This window comes from Podarcis bocagei (genome assembly GCF_964188305.1).
Source record: "Podarcis bocagei genome assembly, chromosome: 15".
Lineage (NCBI taxonomy): Eukaryota > Metazoa > Chordata > Lepidosauria > Squamata > Lacertidae > Podarcis > Podarcis bocagei.
The window spans coordinates 42,604,699-42,628,848 of NC_138141.1; the positions used below are offsets into that span (position 1 = coordinate 42,604,699).

Consider the following 24,150-nt stretch of genomic DNA (forward strand, 5'->3'; position numbering starts at 1 on the left):
CAGATGATTGACAGCAGCGTTCAAAATTTGCCAGGTGCCAAGCAAATTTTGCATCTGGCTATTGGCCACTTGTGACCAAGTGAAGATGCGCAGGTGCCAAGATGACACCTGACATCACCATCTGAAGGTGCATGCTGGGGATCTTTGGATCTTGGCTGTTTTCACACACTAGCAACACATCCTGTAGAATTTTATCCGTTATATTTTATCTGCATATTTAGAATGAATTTTAGGAACCAAAAAGTCGTACTGAAGAATGTGACTTTCAAGCCACCTGGGCCAAAATGGCATCTAGGCATTCTGTTTTGGCGACTGTAACCCTGGTTTAATGAGCCCTTTGGCACTTAGCTTTTATATTTGAGTTTCTAACACTGATTGACAGGTGAGGTGTCCTGCCCACCTGAGTGGGTGGGGAGATAGGCCAAAAAGGTCCCACACTCCTGGACTATTGTCTTATGCCATCTGAGACAGCAAGTTACTCAGCACAGAGCATGAAAAAGAATGAACTTGTGTTACTCGTATGCCTTCTGTCACATTCATAACTGATTTATTTTTTCCTTACAATTCAAGTCTGGGGAAGTTTTCTGCACAGCTGTATCAATCACTCCAATCAATTTGAATCCAAAGAAGTATGTTTCAGAAAGAGAGTAGTATTAGTGGTGAACAGTTCTATTATTATTAACAATACAGTGGTACCTCACGTTACATACGCTTCAGATTACAGACTCCACTAACCCAGAAATATTACCTCGGGTTAAGAACTTTGCTTCAGGATAAGAACAGAAATCCTGCAGCAGCAGCGGCGCAGCAGCAGAGTGAGGCCCCATTAGCTAAAGTGGTGCTTCAGGTTAAGAACAGTTTTAGGTTAAGAACAGACCTCCAGAACGAATTAAGTGCTTAACCCGAGGTACCACTGTAACTAGCTGCTTTACTCATAATAATGTCCGAAAGCGACTAACACATTAGAAATACTAAAACCAATTCCAATAAACTCAATAAATAAAAACATCAACACTGAACACATCAAAACAAAAAACACATATTAGTGTTATTCATTCCTGCAAATGACAATGCAGGAGGAAGATGGTGTGATTCTGAATCAATCAGGAATGCAAGCCTAAAAACAAAAAGCAATAAAGCATTTCATCCATGCAAAATAAAACCAGATAGACATTTTAGTAATTTTAGTTCATATGTACTTCTTACACCTGCTCAATGTAGTATTGAAGATAACCTCACTGATTAAGAACTGCCAGATCATATATAAATATCAATCCCATAATAGGAAAGCAGAAGTACAGTGGTACCCCGCAAGACGAATGCCTCGCAAGATGGAAAACCCGCAAGACGAAAGGGTTTTCTGTTTTGGAGGCGCTTCGCAAGACGAATTTCCCTATGGGCTTGCATCGCAAGACGAAAGCCCATAGGGAAATGCTGGCGGTCGGGAGCAAAGACTTTCGCCCACAGCCGGCCTTCAGAAGAGGACCTCTTCTGAAGGCCGGCGGGGGGCAAAAGTCTTTGCTCCCCCCCCCCCCGCCTGCCTTCCCCCCGCCTGCCCCGGGCGATCTTAAAATGCGAAGCGTTCGCTGCCGACCCCCAGCATTTTAAAATCTCCAAGGGACAGCAGAGAAGTCTCTGTCCCGGGGAGATCTTAAAATGCTGGGGGTCGGGAGCGAAGCGCTGCCGACCCCCAGCATTTTAAAATCTCCCCCTGTCCCGGGGAGATTTTAAAATGCTGGGGGTCGGGAGCGTTCGCTGCCGACCCCCAGCATTTTAAAACGCTGTTCCGAAGCGGGGGGCGGGAACATCTGCCCCAGCCGCCCCACTTCGGAACGCTGTTCCGAAGCGGGGAGGGGGGGCGGGAACATCTGCCCCAGCCGCCCCACTTCGGAACGCTGTTCCGAAGCGGGGAGGGGGGGGCGGGAACAGCTGCCCCATCCGCCCCACTTCGGAACGCTGTTCCGAAGCGGGGAGGGGGGGCGGGGACACCTGGCCCAGCCGCCCCACTTCGGAAAGCTGTTCCGAAGTGGGGCGGGGGGCGGGAACACCTTCTGAAGGCGGGCAGGGGGCGAAAGTCTTTGTCCCCCCTGCCTGCCTTCCCAGGGGCTTTTAAATCGCCCCGGACAGCGGAGAAGTCCTCCGCTGTCCGGGGCGATTTTAAAATGCCGCCCGTCAGCATTTTAAGATCGCCCCGGACAGCGGAGAAGTCCTCCGCTGTCCCAGGGTTTTTTAAAATGCTGGGGGTGGGAAGAAAAGCCCTTGTCCCCCCCCCCAGCCTTCAGAAGAGGTCCGGGGACAGACTGTCCCCGGACCTGGTCTGAAGGCGGTTTCCCTAGGAACGCATTAATTGATTTTCAATGCATTCCTATGGGAAACCGTGCATCGCAAGACGAAAAAACCGCAAGACGAAGAGACTTGCGGAACGAATTAATTTCGTCTTGCGAGGCACCACTGTATGTCAAAAACCACGTATCTTGTCCTTTCAGCCCCAGGCAATGCATAGCAGACCCCAATAACATAGAGACCAAGAGAACAAGCATTTTATCAAGAATTCCAAGCTTGGAAGAATCATACCACAGCTGCATGCACCGATAGTTTAATTAAATTTGGCCCCATACCAGAGAAAGATACATGATACATAATCTTTGGTAATCAGTGTGTAACATGAATTATTGTGCAGTGCAACTGCTATTTGTGTGGCAAACCTCACTATATACCCTCAATAAGAGCAGAGGCCAGAAACCTGTCTTTTATCAATGTGTTTCCTTGCTCTGAAAATAGGAAGGAGTATCCTATTCCTTGAAGCTTCAGCCTGGACCAATATAATACTGCATTAATCACCCCTTTTCCAGGATTTCTGAGCAGATGAGTTTAACTGCAGCAAATGATAGCCTCTCTCAGTGTGATCATAGGCACCACACTGTAAGTGGGACTCCCAAGTTGTGACAAACTACCCAAGATCATACCTAGTGCCACACGCAATCCGCAGAAATCTCTCCTCCTGGAAATCAACACATGAAGAGGTTCATGAGACATGCCTCCTCACATGGGCGTAGCCAAGGAGGGGGCAGGGGCGCAGCTGCCCCCATCAAGTAAAACAATAGAAATACTTAACTAACTGACCAATCACGTTGGTTCTGCCCCCCCTAACATAAATCCTGGCTACACCCATGCCCCCCCCCCCACCTTTTAAATTATTTATCCTAGCAATAAACAAGTATGAATGCTGCCTTGGGATACATTTGGAAAAAGCAGGGATTGGTCGTGTGTGCCTTTAGGGCCGGAACTTGTGTTCCTCAGTTATTGTTTAGGAACATAGAAGGGGAAAGACTCCTTTCACCCACCAGCCAATTCTTACCCTTTGTGCATCAGCCCTCACTTCCTGCTGTAGATTCAAGGTTCTGAGCGCATTCAGTAAGCCTTCCTTGGGAGGTACAGAAAGTTGCTAAGCATTCTTCAAGAGTCATGAAGAGTGCCATTTTCTCCCTTTTCAATCAGTTCAATAGAAATGGAAAAGAGGCACCATGGGATGCAAATTTTCACCCACAAAGTACAACTGACACTTGCAAGTGTTCTCAGCAACTGTGGCTATCTACCAGTTGTAGGAGTTATGCAGTTATGAGTAGCTAAGTGGGCCCAACTAGTTCTTTCCTGACATGGGAGCCCAATATGATAAATTTCAGAAACATTTGTCTAAAGGCTAGAGAGAGATGTTGCAACTTGCCACTAAAACACATAAAGACCCAACATAATAATTCTAGTTACTTTAAAAAAAAAATCAGTCTACTGGCTTTCTGCCAAAATGATTGTTTATTTTATTACATTTTTTGCCTACTCTTCCTGTAGATACCTCAGAAGAACACACAAACAGTTCTCTCCCTCCTACCCATTACAGTACAACAATCCTGAAAGATAGGCTAAGAGATGTCTCCCCCAAGGTCACCCAGGGAACATCACGGCTGAGTGAGTACTTGAACCCAGGTTCCGATTAGTTCAGAACACGACTTTTGCCTAAGCATGTACTCCCTTTGCTCTTCCCTTTCTGGTGAGAGCACACTTTAATTCTCTAGCTTGCAAAGGCTTTCATCTAGCCTTCCAACAATGTCATTTTTGCTCTTGTGCTCATTTATGACATGTTATTGTATTTTGTTACATATTGTATTTTGTTTTATTATCTTTGGGGGCCTTTGAGCCAAAAGGTAGTATATGAAAATGTTGCAGTGGTAGCAGTAGTAGTAGTAGTAATAATAATAATAATAATAGGTTGTGCCCAACTCAGTTCTATTCAGACTGAAATTAATGGACCTGTTAGCTATGTCCATTAATTTCAAAGGATCTACTCTGAGCATGACCAACATAGGATACAAGCTAATACAAATCAATTGTAATACAGTAAATAAAAATTAGCCTTAGCACACCCCTGTTCCCTTTCTGATAGTCTGAATGCAATTAGTAAGCCTGTTAGTTAAGTTTTATCCTCATTTTTAAATATATAGTTTAAATGAACTGTTAATTGTTAAACTGTAGAAAGTATGGCATATAAATAAACTGACTATAACTAACTGTTCAGTTAACCACAGTTTCTTGCTTCATAGATTTCAGAAAACTATGGCTACCAGCTTCAGAACAAGCCAGGATCCTAAACTAACTTCAAACCCTGGTTTAGAACCTGGTTTGTTCTGAGGCTGGGAACCATATAACTACCACACCACATTCATTAGACTATTTCACCTTCCACTTTTGATAAAAGCTGCCTTTTTATATATTAAAAAAGCCTGCCTGCAAGAAAGTATACTTTCTGAGTTGTAACATGCAATTAAATAAAAGCTGGTGTTAGAACATGTAATTAAAAGTCTGAATAAGGAAAAGTAATGCTCAAACTATAATAATCTTTACATCTCATCAGTCATGGGAAAAATTATAAAGTAGGAGTAAAAGTCTTCATCGATTACCCAATGCAATGAATCAATCAACTTGTTAATGGCAAATTAAAATATAGACTTTTAATTACGTCTAGATAAGAGCTACCCCCTTGCTAACATACTGTGTTGTAAATCAGGATGAGCTATTTCCCTGTGGCAGGCAGATGGCAACAACAGTTGGCAAAGGGGCTGATTCAGAGGTTAACCCCATTCTGGGTGGGTGGTGGTTACAGCCCCTCACAGTCCTGCCACCATTCCCGGGCAGCCAGATAGTGCAGGACCAGGTGGATGTTAACGTCCACCCCAGCTGGTCATATCACAGGGCACAAATGTCCGCCAAATCTCCTAGTTCAAATCACCCAATCACTGGACCCATAGTAGGCGGAGCCTTGCTGGTCAGACATTCCAACTCAGTCCATCAGCGACAATAAAAGCTAACATCAATGACCCTCAGCGTGGTTGACAGAAGAGCCAACTTTTCACTCTACAACCAATAAGGCTAGAAATCTAGGGCTGCTTCACACACAAGACTTTACTCAGTTGCATCAACATGTGAAGAGTAATTCACTTACACATGGACAACAACCACCTCCCTTTTTCAAGCTGACATAATGACAAAAAACCCCAAAAAAACCTGAAGTTGCCCTTACTGAGAGAATGGATCCATCCTAAAGTTTCTCCTAAAATATACAATTTTTGACAATTTAAAAAATAAGTTCTGGTATAGAACTATTAAAGAACTTGAAAAGTTACAGAAGAGGGCAACTATATTGATCAAGGGGGCTGGAATAACTTCCCTGTGAGGAAAGACTAATGCATTTGGGGCATTTTCAATTGTTTAAAGAAGTTGTCCAAAAGGGGCTGGTAATTTTTTTAAAATTACACATAGTATGAAGAATGTGTAGCAGTCAAGCATAGTTGGTAATAAGGTTTGGATCAAGATTATTTGGACTTAATTCCATGTGATTGCCAAAATATATCACAGATATCATACTAATCTTTTCTGATTGTTCCAAATTTGGTAAAATTAATGACGAACTAGTATTCCATAAACTGAAAATGGTTCTGACCACGGTTGCCATCTTAACTTACACAAATGCAAGAAGATGCCTCAACTTTGTTCAAATTATTATTAATATTTATTAAATCCTATACCGCCCTTCATTCAATGATCACAGTGTGATTTACAGTAGAAATACACAAAAATACATAATAACAAAACAAACAACAACCCCCTACACACACACACAGTTTAAAAGGCAATATACCTACTGCCCCATAAATTTGATTTTGGCAACTAGTTGGGAAAGCTTCAAATATACTGTTAGAAGAGCAACAAATTAATTTTTCTTAACCCTCAAGACGGTGCCAGGTTACTTCTTGTGCTAGGGTACAGCATTAGATCATAGACTGAGGGGACAGGTTGTAATACACATGTTGGCTCCTCTCTTATAAAGTCATTTTCATGAAACATGATTTGAGCTCCGCTTTTGAATATGGAGGACTGGTTGGAAGTAATATAGATTTTGTTGGGACAGAGCTCCTCCGAGACTTGATGACCAACATAAAGGACTACCAACAAAACCGGCAGAGAGGGACTGAGAGAGATTTGAAGGCCTCGGACGTGAGGAATCCAGGCTAAGAACTGATATTACGGACATATTTTGGGGATTGAAACCGGGAAAGGGGGGGGGGAGAGTTTTTGAATCCAAAGGGTGCATAATTTTAGGTGGTCTTTTGTTAGTATGTTTAGCAACTATTATAAAATTGGGAAATCTGTGGAAGGGAATTTGGGTCGACCTTAGAAAAAGACGTAAAAGATTAGTATTGTGAATTAATTGAGGTATAAGTTAAATTTGGTTAATGAAGAAGAATTTAGTTAAAAAATAATAATAATAAGGTAAAGATGGGAGATAAGAACTTGCTGAGTTAACTATTGGAATTAGGATGTAAGAAGGGGAGGTGTGGGGAAGTCAGGGAAAGTGGTTAAGAAAGTAAGGCTTTGAAATTACGCATGTTTGTGTTTGTGTGTTTGTGTTGTGTATTGTGTGTTTATATAAAATGTGAAAACCCAATAAAAATTTTATAATATATATATATATATATATATAAAGTCATTTTCATAAAGTAGCAGGCTCAAAAGGGTTGCACTTATTTTGCTTCTATGGAGCAAAAACAATATACCCTCATCTCAGTGCTTATAAGTAACAACATTTGACTATCAAGGCCAGCTATTAAACATCCTACTCCTTGGTAGGATGCTTAAGACAGGTTGCCTTGAGAGACAATTTCATTCTTCCCACTGTGGAACTTTTGTCTGTGTGTCATCAGACAGCACCATCTGTCTCTGGCAACAATTCAGAAGGCAAACGTCATTCTGTCAGAGAACAATTATTCTTCTCTATGCTCAATTCTGAACACAACAAGAATTCCACAAATTAATGCAAATCTGTACGTCCTTCTCATGGAAAAATAGCACTTGGTGTTCTCTCAGGCACTACCCAGCGGGGATATTCATTTCATCTTTCTAACGGAAATACAACACTCCTGGAGAAAAATATAATTAAATGGCTTAAGTATCTGAATCTATTTAAATATTTGTATTACTTTTTAATTCTTAGCTAACCTTCTGCAGAATATTCCAGATTTTAGAAAACATATGAAACTCATTTTGAAGGTTCAATCCTTAGCATTTCCAGGTAGGGCTGGGAAAGACTCCTGAGTACCTTGAGAGTGGTGGCAGTCATGAGTAGACAAAACTAAGCTAGATGAAGCAATGGTCTAACTTTGTATAAAGAAGCTTCCTATGTTCCTACGTTACCAGCTAGTCAGAACAGAAGCAAAGAGAAGCATCCATGGAGTAGACTGAGTCAACAGGGGGAGACATTTATCACACCTGTACCCTGCCCTCAAGGCAGTAGGCACCACATTTTGTACTAACTATAGCCCCAGAAGCTGCTTGCTATATTTTGACTTAGCTTTACAGAAAAAATAATCTCAGGTGAAAGACTACAAGCAGTGCAAGTTTACTAAAGACAATAAACACACTCCAAACATCACCTCTTAAATGCAAGCATAGTTGTCTGTGAAGTGGGAACAGCATCTAGAGTTCCACAATCTTAGATCTGCTTCTTACTATAAAGCTTTATGAATGGCAGAACTTCCAGTGAATCTGAACTTCCCAAACAGCATAACACTTACATTGCAAAGTACCGTATTTTTCGCCCCATAAGACGCACTTTTTCCCCTCCAAAAATGAAGGGGAAATCGGGGTGCGTCTTATGGGGCGAATGCAGGCTTTCGCTGAAGCCTGGAGAGCGAGAGGCATCAGTGCGCACCGACCCCTCTCGCTCTCCAGGCTTCAGGAAGCTATCCGCAAGCCTTGCAAGCCCAGTGGGAGTACCCGCGGGCTCACAAGGCTTGCGGGCAGCAGCCTGCAGCCCCCGCGAGTGTCCGCAAGCCTTGCGCACCCGGCAGGAGGTCCCACCGGGTGCGCGAGGCTTGGGGCGGCAGCCTGTCGCCCGAAGCACGGGGAGCCCTCGGGAGGGCTCCCCCTGCTTCGGGCGAGTGTCTGCAAGCCTCACGCACCCGGCAGACACTCGCCCGAAGCAGGGGGAGCCCTCCCGAGGGCTCCCCGTGCTTCGGGCGACAGGCTGCCGCCCCAAGCCTCGCGCACCTGGTGGGACCTCCTGCCGGGCGCGCGAGGCTTGCTGACGCTCGCCCGAAGCAGGGGGAGCCCTCCGGAGGGCTTCCCTGCTTCGGGCAGGTGAGCGCAAGGCTTGGGGCGGCAGCCAGGGCTGGGGGGGGAATAATTTTTTTTAATTCATTTCCCCCCCCCAAAAAAAATGAGGTGCGTCTTATGGGCCGGTGCGCCTTATAGGACGAAAAATACGGTATATGCCATAACATAGTAGTGGGTAAACTGAAAATACATTCCCAGAAGCTCTAGAAACTGAATAGGTCGTATCTGTGAAAGACATAGGCAAATACTAGTCAACAATAATACAGTGGTACCTCTGGTTACATACTTAATTTGTTCAGAAGGTCCGTTCTTAACCTGAAACTGTTCTTAACCTGAAGCACCACTTTAGCTAATGGGGCCTCTTCTCTTGCTGCTGCCGCCGTGCGGCCGTGCGATTTCTGTTCTCATCCTGAAGCAAAGTACTTAACCCGAGGTACTATTTCTGGCTTAGCGGAGTCTGTAACCTGAAGCAAAGTTCTTAACCCGAGGTACCACTGTACTTAAGAAGAGGCATCATCAACAGGATTCATTCTCTCTCTCTCTCTCTCTCTCTCTCTCTCTCTCTCTCTCTGTGTGTGTGTGTGTGTGTGAGAGAGAGAGAGAGAGAGAGAGAGAGAGAGAGAGAGAGAACACCAAACTCTAGAACACCCACAGTGTTGAGCTTTTGCCCCAAAGTTCTACTACAGAAGACAACAGAATCTGTGTCTTCAAAGGATGAAAACTGAAGGAATAAATAATGCTGGTTTTCATTAACCTCAGCTTTACAGGCTTTTGGCATAACCTAATAAGATTTGTTAATAACATTCTAGCTGTAACAGTCTGGCCAAACCAAAACATTTCTGTGCTAATCTATTTCAGGCAGTAAAGATCCTTGTCAGTTTCATTTTCTCACTCCCAGCATCTCCTCACAGTGTTAATTGGTGCTTTTGGCATTGCAGTATCAAGTTAAAGGAAATAGCCCCAGTCTGGATAATCTAATTTGCTACAGAAAAGATGCTGTTACTACTAGAGCATCAAAGCTTTTTCCACACCCAAACTGCAAAATGCTTAGTCTGAAGAGCAAGATGAGGACATGTGAAATGGATGCTTTGTCTCTCCAGGAACATTCTCCAACATTCAAAGAACATGTTCCATTCATAAAAGATGTTACTTTTCTACCACTTATGTAATTACTATTCTTCTAAAAGTGTCAATGTGTTTTATCTTCACTCCCATTTCTGCCCTGTGGTTGATTCTTCCAATGAAAACCATTCAGATGAAGGTGAGTAGCTGGTTAGACCATCACAACTGTCTGCACCAAAGTCTATCAAATTCCAGCTTTTCTGAATCAGAGATAAAAGATTCACACAAAACCTTATGTGTTTGCAAGTTCTGAGATTGAGGCTATCCTTTAATCTTAATAGTAGTTTGGTCATAAAATGTACCTGTTTTCTTTTAAATTACAATAAAATAGCACACAATAAAAATATTAGCTGTGTTTTTCCACTGCTTTTCCTTATATCTTTCCTATCTTTACCTTACATTAAACTTCTACAACTTTCACTTAACAAAATTTTGTAGCTCTCACTACACTGCCTTCAACATCTGAGAACCTATCGTCCTAGCTTCTTTATCAGACTTTCAGCCTTTAGCTACATACATTCATTATTGTCAATGCACTTCGTTCTCCATATACTGGTGAATCATTATTCATGGATTGTTATTCTACAGTAATCTCCACTCCTTTAGGTTTTCCATTACTTTCCTCCATTTCTGTAAAAATGACATTTTCTACATGCCAGTATCTATTTTGTGAACAAATGTCTCACTACATAGAGTTGTTTAAAATGTCATCTCTTGCTGTTGTTTTTGGCTCCTCTTTTCTGAACATTAAGTTGTTTCCCTTTCAACAGTGAAACTTTCACTCCCAATTCAGCTTAGTTACAGGCATGCTTCGACTTTTTACTGTTAACTTTTTTTTACCCTATCATACACAGGAGATATATGATGTGTTACTGAGGCATGAGTTTAGGAAGTCGTCTTTCCCTACACGTCACACAAACAGAGGGACCCTCCTGCTTCCTCTTCCTATGGCCTCTACCCCTACGGTCTTCCCTTTTTCACTTGCCTCCTGTTCCAAACTAGTTCATTTGCTGCCTGTCTCCCAACTTCGCTACTTTCTCCCATATGCTTTTACGTCTCTCCCAATCTCCTTTCCTCCCTAAACCCACCCGTGGCTTTCAAACAAGCCCAGAATGCCACCATCTTTAGATGTCCCCTCTTCAACTACAGTCCCATCTCCTTTCTTTCTTTTCAATTGCTTTCATTTCCTTCAACAGAGGGCCATGCAGATCTGCATCCCAATTTTAAAACAGCACTCCCTTTTCTTTCCTTAGAGAAAAAAAGTCTCATTATTCAAGCAGTGGCTAATTTACCACCTCTTGGACAATAGCTCATTTCTGAGCTAGCAGTGCTCCTGTTTACACCACTGAAAGGTTTTGTGTTTGCTTCTATTGCTGGCAAAGCATTTGGGACATTCTGCTCACAAGCTGTGCCAGACGATAATCTGCCAAAGCTGTTGCTTTCCTCCAAGTCTCAGGACCATTTTCTTTTACCAGGGCCTCTAAGTCTTCTATTGGACCTGAATGAACAGTTCTGAATCATATGCTTCAGTAACCCAGATTTTTTTTTTTTAAAAAACCCTTTTCTTTTTGGCCTTCTGGTTTATCCATCTGTTTAACGTCCTCCTACAGAAAGCATTCAGAGACTCATTTAGTTACCTGGGGGGTGCTACAGGCATACAAAACCTTTCCCACTAAACAGTATTAATGGATGTCGCCTATAAACTGGAAAAAAACACATTGATTAGAAAATTAACTTCGGGTGCATCAATTTCTCTACAGAAACAACATCTCTAGGTAGCATGCAAAGCTACTGACCCTAACTGGTCTCCCTAAATTGAGAATCTAGCCACTCAACTAGCAAACAACTCATGCGTCTGTGGTGGTTGGGGCCAGAGGCAAAACTAGGCCAAACAATGAATGTAAAATTTACCTTTGAACCATAAGCTCATTTTAGACACACACATCCCTATCCTTCATCCAGGCAAGTAGAGGCATTATCAAAGTTCAAGGACATATTCCACCAAGGCAAAAACCCTCAAGGAAGGTGCAAAGTAGAGCTGGTGAGGTATGTGGCCTGGGGAGAGAAACAGTGGCTGAAGTGGTGTCATCTGGCAAAATTCTGAAGGGACTAAAGTCCCCCCCCCCTTCACACAACTGAAAGGAGTCCTAAAGCTATTATGGGGTCACAATATGCTTTGCAGATCCATGGCAAAGGACTGTGGAAAGAAAAAAGGCCAGAAACATTTTGTTTTAAAAAAAACTAATCTCTAGCACCTCAGCCACAATACATAGAGGACCATTCAGCACCTCTAGCCCACTGAATACATGTGTAGCTTGTCAACAACAACAATAATAATAATTCTGGGTGGCTTCCAGCAGAATATTAAAATACAATGATTTATCCAATATTAAAAGCTTCCCTAAACAGGGCTACCTTCAGATGTCTTCTCAAAGTCTGATAGTTGTTTATTTCTTTGACATCTGATGGGAGGGCGTTCCACAGGGTGGGTGCCACTACCGAGAAGGCCCTCTGCCTGGTTCCCTGTAACTTCGCTTCTTACAGTGAGGGAACCGCCAGAAAGCCCACGGCGCTGGACCTCAGTAAGAAATTTGTGCCACCTTAGGAAGTCCCTCCATTACATACCCTTAGAAATAGGTTAAATGCAGATTATGGGTTAAATACCAAATGCATCTAATAAGTGGGAAGAAAAATAAATTTCTATAATAGTTAACTGCTAAGAACATTTGTGGGGGAGGGAAGCAGAGAGAGAAATGCCAGAAAAAATGTTACAGCTCTAAAACAAAGCAAATCAGGGTCTCATGGAGATAAAATGCTCTTGAGAGGGGAAGAGACAAAGGTAAATGAAAACATTAAGGAGTCGTTGAGTCTAAGAGAGGGACCTTAATCCCAGAAACAATTTTCAAATATCCATTCCTCTAACGTTTCTGGACGTATAGGTAATGACTGATTTAGGCGAGTTTGATATGTGTGCAACCGCGCACATCATGGCAACCTGGAAGTGGCTGGAAAAGGGGACAGAATAGGGAAAAGCAGGGTTAATTAATTAAGAGTATATAAAATCTGAATCTTAAATTATTCATAGCTGGGCTACATAACAGCTTCAACTGCAAGTCCTTCAAATAATACTACATTTTCTATATCCCTTCAGCTATAGGAACAAGTAGCAATATTAGCACTTATATGGCAAATATCAATTTAAATTCAGAATTTATATTGTGAGGAAGTGGTGTAATGATGTTATATGCCAAGCAAATTTTGTAATCCACTGCTATACAACTCTCCTCCTCCAGTAACACTCTCTGTTATGAAAGCTACCCATTCTTTTAGCTTCCTGTTTAACCAGTTAGTGATCTGTAAGCAGCAATTTGAGGAGGTTCAATATTTTGTCAAAAGGAAAGCAGAAGGCTGTATTTGTATAATGTTGCTTCTCAATCTCTTCAGACTCCATGCTTAGTTAACCCACAGATTATGCTCCTACTGGGCAGCTGCATTTAAACCTGTAGCTACTTCTCTGCCTAATCTTCTCCAACTGAGGTCATATATTTGTAGCAGATTGAGGGGACCTCCTATGCATCAACAACCTATCTACCGTATATAAATGTCTATCGAAATTTTAAAACAGATTTTTCATATAAGCCCCTGGAACATCTTCAACTATAATTTTTGCAGACAGTTAGTTGACATGATTTATCTTATCCTTTCAATACAATGAAGCATTCCACCAGATAACACATCTGGGTTTAATCTCACTTATTCACTAGTACAATGTATAGAACAACTCTCCCATCAGCAAAAGACACAGTCCAAATGAAACAGGATGCCATTGGAACCAACTCAACAAATCAAAGTAATACTTTAATATGCAGTAAAAACCCCAAGAGGCCACTACCTTGCTGAATATCTCAGCAAGTCTGGGTATGGTCAGTGCCTTTATGGGTGGCCAAATGGGAATTACATGTACAGTGCTACCTCGGATTAAGAAATTAATTCGTTCTGGAGGTCCGTTCTTAACCTGAAACTGTTCTTAACCTGAGGTACCACTTTAGCTATTGGGGCCTCCCGCCGCCGCGCGATTTCTGTTCTCATCCCGAACCAAAGTTCTTAACCCAAGGTACTATTTCTGGGTTAGCGGAGTCTGTAACCTGAAGCATCTGCAACCTGAAGTGTATGTAACCCGAGGTACCACTGTACACCATACTGGGCTCCATGATTGAAGAACAGGCAGAATATAATGTAAGGGGGGGACCCATAATAAATAAATCCTATACATATCTAGCCAGAAGAAAGCCACGCTGTTCAACGGGATTTACTCTCAGGTAAGTGTGTACAGAATTACAGCCTGCATTTCTTTTAATTCAGAATTTCACTAATCAGAGTTGGTTAGGATCTATAAGCTATTGAAGCTAAGTGCATGCAGCTTTCAAAACTGATGAACATAGTCAGAGCCTGAAAATATTGACCAATTCAGTCATTAGTTGCCTGCAGCTATGTTTTCCATCAAGTACAAATATAAGCAGAGCAACTATGCAATCTAGCTAACTTGTTCAGCTTCAATAGTAATTACTGAAATACTGAAGGGCAGCTCTCTTCTATATCTATCATTGTATAACACTGTTTGCTTCCCTATGAAGTGTCCTATTAAAAACTGTGTTCATGCATTTTGCTTTGTAATGACGTGAAGAGAGCACAGCAACAATACTTTTGACCACTTACTAAGGATTTCTACATTTGTTTCATTAAGTAGGCATAGGCAAAACAACTGCTCTTATCATACATTTAGCAGGTTTTTTTAGTCAAAAAGTTGGAAAAGACTGGAAAAGAATCGGATCTACAGTACTGTTCAGACAGGCAAGATGTAATTGACATGCAGAGCTATTAATTTTATTTCAAGACACATCTCACAAAGGTGCTTATTTAGGACTATAGACAGGAAGTCAGACAACAAGTGGGCACTTTGGGAGATAAATTCAGCCCACAAGGAAATTATAATCTAAGGACAGAACATCTTGACATATCATCTATTTGAGCTCTTACTTCAAAGCACACATCTGTTTTCTCAATGCCTTGATCTCTGGGAGAGGACACAATGATATGTAGATTTCTTGAACAAAAAGTTGCCCTTAAGGTTCTGTTGCTTTTGTTGACAGTAACATCTAGAAGGTGTGCAGAATGTTTCAGGGATGAGCAGAGTGAAAATTATTCATTCATTCATTTGTTTGTTTGTCTGTTTTTAAAGAAGTCTAGGCAGCCCATGAAAAACACATTGTTGATGTTGGTAGCACTTTCTTCTATACAGTACTATATTTTGTCAAGTCAAGGGCAGCAAACCTCAGGCCCAAGGGTCAAATGGAGCCCTCTCCCAGACTATGCCCTTTCTGTATTATCATCTGGTGCTTTTGGCTGGCTAGAATGTGTCCTTGAACTGTGATAATGCCTCCTGCATGCTTGGATGGAAGGATGGAGAGGTGGTACACACTGAAACTTCTGAGTGGCTGGTCACATTATTTGCTCTGCCTCTTGCCCACTCCTCACTGCCATGCAGTCTGTGTTAAGGTTGCACATGAGCCAATGCAGTTCCCCACCCTGTTAAAAATGGTCCATAATTTATTATACAGGGAACTACTTTAAATCTCAAATATATGATAGTTATTCTAATACATTCTAATTTATAAACAGCTTTACTGACAAAGTTTAAATATATTCTATTAGCAACCAATGTGAAGTGATTTATTCTGCTTTCCAGTGCTAAGAATTTTTCTCTCTCTCTCTATTACACATTAAGACCTATTTCAAACATCACTTAAATTGCTTTTTTAAAATGTCTATACTAACAGGAACAAGAAGAGAAAAGGGAGGACACTTCAATTCTGAACCAAACTCTTTCATTCAGTGAGATGAAGGAGAGGAAAACACACAAAGAGCAAGGGAGCACAGAAGAAGCCACCATATGCTCCTGCCTTGGCTTTCTTGGCTCACATACATGTAATAGAGAAAGACGAGAACTTAATTTTCTTCCATGCTCTTAGTTGTCTGAATTATTTCCCCTTCAACATCCTGAATGCCCAATCCCTTTGTTTGTTTGTTTATATTTAATTTATGGGATATTCTAAATCAGGAAAATGTTCCTTCTGAATGGTGGGGAAATTCCTTAACAGAAGCAGGGAAAGATTCTCACATTATAATTAAATGATTTAAAATGCATGTATGAGTCTAACCTCAAATGCATATAACTGATATTAACTGTTTCATTGCTTAATAATAAAACAATGTCAGGCATGGGGAATCTGGGGCCCTTCAGATGTTCTTAGACAACAACTCTCATCATCCCCAACCATTTCCCATGCTGACTGAGGTCAGTGGAAGTCCAACATCATCTGGAGGGCCACAGTTTCCCCATTTCTGCTTTATATACTGTGTGACACTTCTAGAATCATAAAGTTGGAAAAGCCCTTGGAGATTACCTAGTCCAACCTCCTGCTCAATGCAGGATATGAAGTAGAGGTTACAACTCCAGCATCCCTCACATAGAGTCACCCAGCCCTGCTAAATACCTCCAGTGAACAAGTGGTAAGCCTCCTCCTAAGGCAGTCTGTTCCAGTGTCAGGCAGCTCCTACCACTGGAAGTTTTCTTCTAATGTTTAGCCAAAATCTTCACCCACTGGTTATAGTTTGCATTGCCCTCTGGAGCAACAGAGAACAGATCAGCATCTTCTCCATGACAACCATTCTGATATTTAAGGACCACTACCATGTCTCTTCTTAAATTGTCTCTTCTTCAGGATAAACATACTCAGCTCCCTCTAGTGTTTCTCAAAGGACTTTGTTTCCAGACCACCTCACCAGCCCAATTGCCCTTGACACACTCCATGTGATAGCTAGAACTGGACAGAGTACTCCAGACGTGGCCTGATTAGCACTAAAAGCACATCTGGAACTATAACTATATAAAACGTGGATAGCATAAATGAAATTCAGAAACAGGATTTGCAAGAACTGGAAAATTAATGGAAATGAGCAGCACCTCTCCAGAGGATTAAAATTATGACATACTGTTACTGGTAACATAGTTTAGAAGTAAAACTACCTTTCAGTTTTATAAGCAGGCTCTCTGAGCAGAGGTTCTGTATTCCTTTTGCAAAAGTTAAGAAGCACCTTATTTTAAAATCTTAAAGAAATATCTGAAATAAATTTGAATATATTGGAGAGACACAGTGTACAACCTTTTGCATTTGTTATTTCATTCACCAGGTTTTGCCAGTGGTTGCACATAATGAAGATTTTTAGGATTAAGGTAACAAGAAACTTTTAAAACAAATAAAGAATTTTGACAACGTGATCTCATGTGACTAAATTGCTAACATACTGGGGAAAAACAATACTTTTTCTACAAAGCAGTTTGGGTAGAGGTAGATATGCATATGTGCAAAAATACAAGCATTTTATTCTAAAGTTCCAGTTCTGCTGCCCTATTATTTCAGAGGTCACAAGTGAATACAAATAGACTGCGTAATTGTAAAATTTCCTTTTCCCTTCTTTGGCAATAGAGTAACACCTTTTATTACAATTATCAGCTCAGTAACAAAGCTCCCCTGCGTGCTGTGCATATTTTCACAGGTTCATTTGTCTCCTGCAGCAGTTATCAGTCTTAAAAGGTTTCTTTGGAAGAAAAGGCCACTAACAACCATTCTTACTTCCAGCCTACAAAGCTAAAGCAGAAGCATAGCACAAAGCATGGGTAACTGATCTTAAGGTTTTAGTCTACAGGCTTTTCATGCTGGGAATAGATCCCATCTGCCTCCTGCTTTGTGCTCTAAATCTTGCACAAAGCATACCCGGAAAACAATCTTGTACAGCCCAGTATATGAAGTATTCCTAGCTACTGTAGCCAGCAATTCAAATACCCCTAAGGCTTGGAATAGCTCATCCTGAAGACTTCTGCTCGCGATGCTTTCAAGCTGACAAATATATTGCTTCTTTCTCCACATCCCCTACCCCGTTACCTACTAACAATCAGCTGCTAAAATACTCATTCCTATTCTACGAGAGGCATGAGGCATCTTCCCTCAGCCAAAATTTGTTTTACCCTTATCTACCCATCCTTTAAGAATGGAAGCAGCAGGAGAGCTAGAAGTGAGGAAAACATCCAGGGCACTCTCACTGTAGGACCCAATCCCACTCCAAGTTCTTCCTTCCCAAATTTCTCACCCTCCGGATGACTCATCAAATCAACCACCCACCCACATAAGGCCCCCTACATCTTCTGTTGCATAACCCTTTCCAGCAGTCTAGCCACCTGATCATAAACCTTCCTGCAGCAAAGCATTCCATCACATTCTATCAGTCCCACTATTTAGCTTCTTCATACCTCACACAAATCTAAGAGAGGTTTGAAGGAGATTTATATTTGGAAATGGCATGCTGGAAGGGGTTAAACCTATTTGTCTCACAGCATTTGGAGCACCCTGACCTGTTTAAAAGTTAAAGGAAGGAAGTTAAGAGATCCCAATCATGCAACTGTTTGGCCCTTAATGTCACCCCATTTTGCTGAACTCCCTTGCCTAGCCTTCTGTAGTCCTTCTGCTAACAGTCAGCTTGAGACCCAAGCCAATCATTCTCTCAATTCTCTTAGAAGCCTCCACTTCAATGTTTGCTGCCATCAGCCTTTCATTTACAATGCACACCATGCCCTCTCCTACCTTGCTCCCTGAAATATAACCTTCCTCCCCAGTTTCTGATGCCAACTCCCCCCTTTATATTTTTAAACAAGCCTCCTTGAGTTTCCCAACAATTGTACCGTATTTTTTGCTCTATAACACGCACCCGACCATAACACGCACGTAGTTTTTAGAGGAGGAAAATCCGTAGGCATGCCACCCGTAGGCATTTCCTCCATAACACGCACAGACATTTCCCCTTACTTTCTAGGAGGAAAAAAGTGAGTGTTATGGTGCAAAAAATACGGTACTTCCCACTTCAACTCAAAGCTCACCTGTGATCAGCTCAAAACCCACAAGCCAAACCCAGGAACCTCTTTTCATTGCCAATGCATGGCCAAAGAATAGCTGACATAGTAAAAAACAAAGCGCCTTTGAATTTAGTCAGAATACCCTTTCTTAGCCACAATTAATTAACTTTTGTTTATGTTTCTCTAAGAATCCATTTATTAGTGATTTAACAAAATAAAAATAGGCAACAGAATAGTCTGAAATAAAGCAGGTGGAAGAGTAAGGACAGCCTCCCCCCCCCATACACACACGACACACTTCCAGGCAAGCTTGAACTGCAAATGTCCATGTGCAATAAGAATAATGACTGCTCTTGTATGTGGTGGGTTAGAGAAAGATATGTTCACTCAGCACATGCACAGTGGCGCTCTTTTCTCTTTTTTTTTTGACAGTCATTTGCATATTCTCAAGCTGAGGTGGTATCTTCAAGTGAGGGGATGGGGACAAAATTATTATGGGCCTGAGCTCCAATTTAAATTAAACCTGTAGGGTCTCTGAGCTACATTCCATAGTTTCTGAAATAAGAAGCTGAGGACCAAACCTGCCTGCAATTTTATCTCTGACATAGAACCCTTGTCCTTTAATCTCAGAGGCATATTAAGAGGATGGGAACAACACTCTACACATGCTTACAGGCAGTATCTCCTAAATCCCACAGCTAAGTAGAGACAATGCTGCCCCTCAAAAGCAAAATTCCAGTGGAGTAAACATGGATGAAGGGGAAGTAAAAAAGATTTCAAGGTTCAGCCCAGCAAGAACCCTAAGCCCTTGATTTCTAAGAGAAATGGTTCCAAGGACTCATGACAGCCTGAAATACACTCAAGCAAAAGTTTTGTTCTCCAGCCCTAGAGCAGCCTTCCTCAACCAGGGGCACCAGGTTGGGAAAGACTGTTCTAGGAGGGGGAAATGGAGGGGAGAGAAATGACACTCTGCACACATGGATTCACCCTCTTTTTCATCAGACATATGCCATGGCTGCTCTGGCACCTCTCAGAAACAAAATATTGCAATTGGTTTCTAGCTCAAATTAGCTCAGCAGGACCCCCAGAATTCAGCCCCTAGTTTCTAAAATGAGCATTTGTCAGATCTCAAAGTCACCCTCTTTGACACAAAAGTCTTGTTCTCTAATCCCAGAGACAGAAAGGGACGTGGGAGGAGGAGAAAGTAGAGTAGGCTGAGGGAAATGACACATTCTGCACATATTTGGGGGCACACACACTCTCCTTTTTATAAAACAAGATCCTGGAGTTGGAAGAAAGATTCAGCATTCCTGGGGCATCTTTTTCCTTAGCTGCATATTCCTGGCATTAGCTGGAAAAGGGGTCAATGGATAAAGGAAAGAACATTCTGGAGAGCAGGAGGGCAGCCATTATACTTCTGGTCAGTGGTTTAGGGACCCCTTCCCCTAATCTGCAATCCAGAGCTGAGGTGGTAAGAGGGTGGCATCTCTTCCAAAGAGAAGATCCTGGGGCTCTCTGCACATGCTCAAGAGCACTCCTCCTTGTCGTCAACCTGAATATTCCATAGCTGAGCATGGGGCTTGGTGCACCTTCCAAGGAAGTGCCCCTGGGGTCTTTATACATGCTCAAAAGTACTGTTTCCCTCGTAAGTCCACCTACTTCACAGCTGAACTGGGAAAGAAGAATGTGTCTTCCAAGAAGATAGAGTTCTAGGACTAGAGGGTAGGAACCTTTTATGATTCACTCACCTAGTCTGTGGCTGACCTGTGTCACTTAATCCAGGGTTGACCTTTTATTGTGTGTTGGATAACATTTGATCTTTCATTGTCTTATGGTGGCTATGTGTTCTTAAAACATAAACACACTCTGAAAATCATAGTAAATGAGGTACGGGGAATAATAATACCATTGTTATTTTATTATGTAAGCTCTCATTTCTATCTTGCAAAATCAACACTCAGTAAATAAATCAACTGATTTGCCATGTGGTGGTTTTTTTGTACTCGGCAATAATAAGCAATATATAATATAGTATAATGATAAGAAAGTGTGGATGACAAACAGTAACCATGACAATAGCAATACTTTCTCTTATGATTATGCATGTCTTTGCTTGCAATGCATTCCATACAACTGTAATAAAGTAGTGGGGTGACAGCTTTGATAAACATCACCACCACCATAGCTATCAACACTTATTATTTTATTTATGCTAGTTTTAGCATAGGACAAAATGCACACAACCACCCTAGAATAAATTATGATAATTATTATCAATAATGGTAATATTTTCCCCAGGATATATTTTATAGGATTGTAATCATTATTTATTTATTTATTCATTCATTCATTTTTATTAAAACAAAAATAAAACCATTAGCCCCCTTCTCACAAACACATTTGAAAGGACATAGAATGTTAATCAGTGAAAAGTGTAGTTAAAGAAAACCGTTTTCACCTAGTGCCCAAATATATGTAATGAAGGTGCCAGGCAAGACTTCCCGGAGAAGGCATTCCACTAACAGGGAGCCACTACAGAAAAGGCCCTTTCTCATATTCATAGAATTATAGAACTGTAGAGTTGGAAGGGACCCAAGGGCCATCTAGACCAACTCTCTGCAATGCAGGAATCTCAATTAAAGCATCCGTGACAGATGGTCATCCAACCTCTGCTTTAAAATCTCCAATGAAGGAGATTCCACCACCTCCAGAGGGAGACTTTTCCACTGTTGGACCTCTCATGCAGGAAGCGCATGAAGAAGGGCCTCAGGTGATGATCACAGGATTTGAGTCTGTTCATATGGAGTTTATATACACAATAAGAATAGTAACAACAATTTCTCCAAGGATGGTTATATTTTCATGTTAGTTTTTTGTAATGGATATAGTAATATTTTTTCCTAGGAGGGTTTTTTTTGCAATGGCAACACTGATAATGCTAACAATTATGGTAGTGGTAATATTGATAATGATAATAAGTTCAGGGGCTTTAATGATTCCATTTAGTTACAGTTTATTATGCCAAGACACCTTGCCTGGCAATAAACACTATAGGATTTCTTTTATCTGTTTAACCCATCTGTTCAAATTGCATTATTCTGAACTCAGTGTCTGATTTCTTTTTTGGTGGGGGCGGGGGGGAAGAGAAAATCGTACATAACCATCACAGGAAAAATTGTTACTATACTTATTACAACATGCACACACACCACTATCCTAGGAATTGTTAATATTAATGGCAATTATCACTGATGATTATGATATTAATTATAGGGTGGTTACTTTTTGGGGAGTGGTAATAGATGGACTAACAACAATTTCCCCAAGAATAGTTATGCTTTTTTGGGGGGTGGGGGTATATAATATGTACAGCGACAGCAATTTCTTCTAGGATGGTTATGTTTCTTGGGCAGCTGGTAAAAACTACAGCAACAATTTCCCCTTAGGATGGTTCTGCTTCTCTTTCGGGGTTGGGGGGGTGGCGTTTATAGGTACAGTAACAACAGTTTCCCCTAGAATGGTTATGCTTTCCAGGGGGCAAGGAGTATCAATAGGTATAGAAACATCTATTTATGCTAGAATTTCTGCTATTTCTACATCTATTTCTGCTGGAATCTGTTATGCTTTTGGGGGGGTGGGGTGTTGAGGAGGTTATAGGTCCAGCAACAGCAGTTTCTCCTATGAAGGTTATGCATTTCGGGGGGTTGTGAATTGGTATGGAAACATCTCTTTCTCCTAGCACGGCTCTGCTTTTCGGAGGTTGCAGGGGGGCGATATGCAGCTTGTTCTGCTGGGGGGCTGACCTTTCTTCCCCCCCCCCCACTCCCTTCCCTTCCTACTCACTACTTGTAGAGCTGCTGCAGGCAGAGGTCCAGGCACTCGCCCTCCACCTCCTCCTCGGTGATGTGCTCCGAGAGCGGCCGGGGCAGCGAGGGCAGCGGCGGCGGCGGCGGGCTGGCCGGCCGGGCGGGAGGCTGCGGCTGCGAAGCGGGCACTGCCGCCGGGGCCACAGCCGGGGGCAGCTCCTCCTCGGGCTGCGCTTCCCCGACGCGGCTGTCTCCGTCGCCGCCGGCTCCCTCCTCCTCGTCGTCGCCGGCGGCAGCAGCATCGTCGCCTTCGTCCAGCGCCTCGTCGTCGGCTTCTTCTTCGCCTCCTCCCTCTTCCTCAGGCGGCGGCGGCGGCGGCGGCTCGCCGTCCCCTCCTCCTTCGCCACCTTCTTCTTCTTCGTCTCCCCTCACGGCTTCTTCTTCGACCTCGACGGCTTCCTCAGCTTCCCGCCCCGCGTCGCCTTCTGCCCCGCCGCCGGACGGGGGCGACGGCTCGGCGCCGAAGGGTCCGCGGAACTCGCCCAGGAAAAGCTCCAGGAAGCGGCGGTAGGTCCGCTCCTCAACGCTCCACGCGCCGCCCGCGGCCATCGCCTCGCATGCCCGGCGGCAGCGGCGGAGGAACAGAAGCGAAAGAGGAGGAGGAGCAGGAGAAAAAGAGCGGCGGCGGCGGCGGCGACGACAGCTTCCCTCAACACCGGCCTGCCCGCCCCTTCTCGCCTCCCTCGCTCGCTCGCGCGCGCGCAGGCTCGCTCCTTTCGCTGTCTCTCGCGCTCCCCTCAGTCCGTTAGAGCTCGCGCGCTCCCGCCTTCCCTCCCTCCCTCGCGCTTCCCCTCCCACCTCGTGTGCGCGCTCACGGACACAGAAGGCAGAAGGAAGCGCGCGCGAAGGAAAGAATAATAATAATTTAAAAAATTGGCGTGGTTTACCAAGGCGCGCCGCCGCCGCTATTAGCCGTTCGCCTCTTGAGGGTTTATTTTTTTTAAAATGCCGGCGCGTGTATGTCTGTGTGTGTGCGCGCGCGCGCGCGAAGGGCGCCCTGAGGGAGTCTCGAGCAACTTTCTTTTCGACGCCTGAAAACCACCATATCCCAGCAGGCTGAAGGCAAGGCAAGCCACGGTTGGGTTTTGAAATATTTGTGTGTGTGTGTATATATACGTATATATTTCGCAAGATTTATACGCCGCTTGATTGTAATGGAACCTCGAAGAAGAAAAGGAAAATAAAATTATCAGTTACGTGCCTTTGTCAGAAAAAAGCCGCCAATTATCCGTTGAAAGCAGCTATTTAGAACATTCAGAAAAAATAATAATGATTAAAAGCAAGGATAAGCAAAAGAGCAGATGAAAACCCATGCATGTCTGGATAGGCTTGCCTGAAGAAAAATGTTTTTAGCGAATGCCAAAAAAGAGTACAGCAAAGGCACCTGCTTTGCTCTTTAATATTTTTCTCTTATTTTAACCTTGCAAGATTTATATACTGTTTAATTTGTCATAAAATCAAGCAGTTTGCAAGGAATGTTGAATTTACTGTATAAAAAAGTTAAAAACAAATGGTCGAAATGTCTTAAAA

General features: G+C 42.6%; 1 protein-coding gene across 1 annotated transcript in view; it reads right to left on the reverse strand.

Annotated features, from left to right (window-relative positions):
* Window positions 1–23,377, reverse strand: part of PPM1E (protein phosphatase, Mg2+/Mn2+ dependent 1E) — an 87,401-nt gene extending 64,024 nt beyond the window's left edge. The window contains exon 1 of the mRNA XM_081172033.1: window positions 22,598–23,377. Within this exon, the coding sequence (XP_081028159.1) occupies window positions 22,598–23,169 (572 nt within the window). The 5' untranslated portion in view covers window positions 23,170–23,377. The remainder of the gene's footprint in view (window positions 1–22,597) is intronic.
* Between the last annotated feature and the right edge of the window lie 773 nt (window positions 23,378–24,150).